This window comes from Penaeus japonicus, unplaced genomic scaffold (genome assembly GCF_977035675.1).
Source record: "Penaeus japonicus unplaced genomic scaffold, GWHDUDI00000001_assembly GWHDUDI00000038, whole genome shotgun sequence".
NCBI classification, from domain to species: Eukaryota; Metazoa; Arthropoda; class Malacostraca; order Decapoda; family Penaeidae; genus Penaeus; species Penaeus japonicus.
Window position 1 is genome coordinate 18190687 of NW_028234440.1, and position 5000 is coordinate 18195686.

General features: G+C 38.1%; 1 protein-coding gene across 1 annotated transcript in view; it reads left to right on the forward strand.

The window, feature by feature from the left end:
- The window catches only part of LOC122247584 (uncharacterized), an 18023-nt gene that overhangs the window by 2961 nt on the left and 10062 nt on the right, over nt 1-5000 (forward strand). The window contains exon 2 of the mRNA XM_043006972.2: nt 226-300. Within this exon, the coding sequence (XP_042862906.2) occupies nt 286-300 (15 nt within the window). The 5' untranslated portion in view covers nt 226-285. The remainder of the gene's footprint in view (nt 1-225; nt 301-5000) is intronic.

Sequence of the window (5000 nt, forward strand, 5' to 3'; positions counted from 1 at the left end):
GTCCTGGCACCAAGTCAGGCAAAATAAGCCCCACCCATCCTCACCACTGCTCCCCATCCAGCCAATCAGAGCTGTTGCGTTCACTCGCCCTTATTGTATCCAACGAGAAACGTGATTGCGATTGGTCACGGGTATGGAGGGGTGGGGTTAATTTCACCTCTCTTTGGTGTTGCTAACTACAGTGTAAATGCATCGATGATACTGAGCACGTTGTTTACCTTTCAGGGAAGTGTCGAGTCCTGGAGTGGATGATCTTCATGACATACTGCCGAGCCTTCAATAAGCATGGACAACTCAGAGGTCAGTATATACATTAATGTTCTTTGTTCTCTAATGACAAATCAAAGGTCTTGTAGGTGATTAGACATATCCTTTTTATTTTTTAATCTTGTGGCAGTGATGAAAAAATGAATGTGGTCGTGATGTTTTTTATTGAATTATGTAAGCTCCTTTATGATGATCATAGTAAGATAGTAAGTGCTTTTCAAATTAGGCCTTTTTTCTTGTAATTACACCACCTGTGTTCTATCTAAACCCACTTGAGATCTGCTGTGATTTGAGAGAAAGTCTACAAAATTAAGTCCACCTCAGTGATGGTACAAAAAAATTAAGTCCACCTCAGTGATGGTGCAGTGTCAATAGAAGGATGACAAACTACCCACCATGTGTATGACAAGAAGTTTCCTTATTTGAAGATTAGTAACCAGAATGGTCCATAAGCTCTTATCTTGCCTGAGTGTACATGGTGAATGTTTGCTGGCTTTGCCTTTGGTAGATGCATAGGTTTCTTGTAAACTTTTTTTAGTATGAAATTAAGTATTATTGTTGGTTATTCACTAACGTATTTGATGTTGGTACCTTTCGAAGGAAATTGTTGTTGGATTTGATTCAGTATTAGCTTAAGATATACAGAGTTTTATAGCTAAGTTCCCCCCATTGCCAGAGGCAGGTGTATCCACCTAAAGGGCAACCTACTTTTATCCTCAATATTTCACCAGCACAATTTCAGTCTTCAAATTTTCCAATTTAGAAAAAAAATTAAAGAATTGAAAAGAAATATTCAAACAAACCAAGTGTTTAATTACAAACAAAGGCTGCCCCACCTTGAATTCATACAGTTTCAGCTCCAGTCCATAGTAAGAATGGTTATTGTTACATAAATTTATTTCATAACATGTGATATTCAGTAAATGATCAATTTAGTCAGATAATCATGCTCTTCTTTTGGTGGAAGGGGGAAGTGCCAGTTATTGTACCCACTGTATGGCGCATATAGAGATTTTCCTTACTATCAATCGCTATAATAGAATATATAAACATTCAGTGGAAAGCATCTTTTTTCCGAGAGTGAGTATTTTAACCCCCTGAAGGATAGCACGGTACATAGTTCATGTACACTCAGCAAGTTTTTTATTTATTCATTTATCTATTTGTTTATTTATTTATTGTTTTCACACAAGGATTTCTGCTTAACTCGCTCCCGACGGGCCATTTCGGCTTAAAATGACCAAAATTCCGGGACTTTCGAACGAATAAGCCTAACGCGTCGGGATTCTCGGCCTCACTGGCCGCGAGCCAGCGCTGTACGCTGGCTCCTCCCGCGCGCCGGGCTGGACAAAATAACGCGTCCCCGGCGTGTGGCCCAAAAACCACTAGACGTGATATCTAGTCACCCGTTGTTAACGGGTTATGTGATGAGAACCTAGATATTTGTTATATGGATAATTTAAGTGACTCACCAGGGGTTGTCCAGTGTGGTCACTTACACCATTATCTAAACTTGTATAGTGGTATTAACCTATTGCGGATGGATGTCATGACATACATGACGTAGGAGTTTTTTGCCTGACGGTGGGCGTCATGACACACATGACGTCGGAGGATTTTGGATTACTGTGTTTCTTTATTGTACTATGGGAAATGAGTGAGTAATGATGACAATTACATTCTTAATTATAATTGCCGTTATATTAAGCAAAATGGGTTTCACCTAAAATCCAAAAGCTAGATGGCACTGCTTTCTCCTAGCACCAGGACAGAGCATTGAATGGCACCTATCCACGGTCTCTAGCAAGCACCATTTTTAGATAGTGATGATACACAGCAAGATGCCGACCTCTTGCTCTATAGTATTGGCGATGAAGGATGTGCAGGCAGAACAAGAAGAGAAAAGTCACTCAAACATGCCCAGTGACTATAATGTGCCCCTGTGCCAGTAGGGCTGCCTTGTATTGTGGCACTCACTGTCATAAGTGAAGGTTTTCTTCCTCTTCCCTAGCTCTTTATGTTATTTTCACTGTGGATTCTTATATATTTTGTGTTCATTCACGACAATACACAAATAGAAAAAAAATTTGTTTTTTGTACTCCCTTAAAACAGAAATACTATCACACTAAGTATAAATAAAATAATGAACTGGTACGGACCCTATCCTACAATTCTAGTCAACTGCAGCATTATTAGAGCCTGTCATATGACATATGAGTCTCTCAGTACAGTAGAACACAAAAAAGTGAAGAACACTAAAATGGCTCTAGTTTTACAATGAGTGACTGAAAGACAATGGGAAAAGTCAAGGTGTGTTGCATGAAGTTATCTTGCTCTGATATAAAAGCCATCCCAGAGACTAGCCTAGCAAATCTATCCCCATTTGCAATGGGTTCATTCTGTTTTTTTTTTTTTTTTTTTTTTTTTTTTTGTTCATGGGATAAAGTAATTTCTTAAATTTTTTGTTTGTCATGCTTATATAGTTGAGGCAAAGTTAGGTGTATTCAAGCTGTATTAGATTACAGTGACAAGGCAATCATTAATACCTCTTTTGTGGCAAGACTGAATTAATGTTTGTCCATTTCTCTTTGTATGGTATATCCTCTTAGTAGTGTTTCATTTTTTCTTGTGGTTTTTTTATTCCTTCTCGTATCTTTCTTCTGTTCTCTTCTGCCTCTATACATTAGTGTTACAACCGCTGGTTTGGGATGTGTTTTGTTTGGATAAGGCTGTAAATGTTCCCCTGGGAATATTTTTTTATAAAGCCAAGAGATATATATATATGTGTGTGTGTGTGTGTGTGTGTGTGTTTTTGTTATTTTATATATATATTATATTTATATAGATAGATAGATAAATAAGTAGATAACTAGATAGATAGGCAGATAGTTAATAGATAGGTATAGATATAGACATATAGAAATATGTACATATATGTTAATATTCTAAAAAAAAATTGTGGCTTTGAACATTACATATTAATCAGTATTGGCAAGTTTGTGAAAAATCTGATTTTAGAACATCATAAATAAGCATATTTAACCCGTTGCCGACGGGTGATAGATTTGCTTACCCAGGTTCCAGGGTGGGTTTTATTTCTGAGCGGAGCAGCTTACCTTGATTTTTTCTACACCCTTTTAGTCACTCATTGTAGAGCTACAGCCATTTTTGTTTTTATTTTTTGTGTGTGTTTTACTGTTTTTGGAGACATATCTGTCATATCACAGGCTCTATCAATTCTGCAGTTGACTAAAATTGTAGTTCAGGGTCCATATCAACTCATTTTATTCTTTGTACTCAATGTGACAAAAGTATTGCTGTGTCAGGGGATGGCAAAAAGCAACTTTATTTTTTTGTATTTGTGTGCTGTTCCTCAGGGAAACTTACAACCATCCAAAATGAAGATAACATGAATAGGTAGGGAAGAGGAAGGAAACTTGTGCTTTTGACAGTGAGTGCCACAATAAAAGGCATCCCTACTGGCACAGGGGCACATTGTAGGCATTGGCATGGTGTGAGTCACCTTCCTCCTCTCATTCTGCCTGCACATCTTTCATCTGCGGTACTTTAGAGCAAGAGGTCGGCAACTTGCGATGTGCCATCGCTCTATAGAGATAGTGCTTGCTAGAGACCGTAGATGGGTGCCATTCAAGGCTCTCTCTCCTGCTGGTGCTAGAAGAAAGTGGTGCCATCTAGGTTATGGATGTGAGTTAATACCCATTTTGCTTAATATTACGGCAGTTATAATAATTATAACTGCAATTGTTAACATCACTCACTCATTACTCATAGCACAATAAAATACAATATTGATCCAAAATCCCCGAATGTCATGACGGCCATCATCAGGCAAGAGCTCCTGCATCATGTATGACAAAAAAACACGTCACCCGTCGTTAACGGGTTAATATACCTTTTTTCATAGATAGCAATTATGAAAGTAATTGGTAATTGCTTATTTAATCATGACACAACTGACTAGGCTAGCATGCAGCACTCACAGGTAGACATGTTTTCATGAACCCCCACAAAAGGTCGAGTACCCATACATGCGTCATTGCGAAAACCTGGTCTCTCCTGTTGCCTGATCTTAGCAGCCTGCTCTGGGTCAGGTCTGAACACTAGCTTGAAGGTATTGTTAGTCTAGGAAGGTTTCTTGTTATCCTTTAGAGGGTTAAAAAATGGCTGGAAAACCACGGAAAGTGATATTATAGGACTAGTCTTTCCTAACACACATATGTATTTCTTTTTTATTTATTCATTCATTTATCATTATTTTATAATTAACCCAATCCCGACGGGCCTGGTGAGAAGTGAAAACCCCCTACACAGGGCCTATGCAATATTGCAACCGGAACGTCACACAGGTGTGTCGGCCCGTCATAAGGCACTTTGCCATGTGACACACGGTCATCCTTTTTTTTTTTTTTTTTTTTTTTTTTTTTTTTCCGGACATTTACTGTAGTTTTTGACAAGTTTTTATTCATGTGCAGTTTGAATTTTGGTATAGAGTAAACAAACCTCGAATGAGGTATCACTCTGTTGATATTTAGTACAGGAAGAGGATATGGATGACACTGTGACTATACATTACTCTCCAGAAACTGTAACACAAACACTGTAGACCATGACTTTAATAGCCTTTGATATAGGCCACATATGAGATGCAGGTATCCCCTAAAGGGAATGTTTTATAAATAGATCAACTGAAGTTAATAGGTGACAGCTGTTT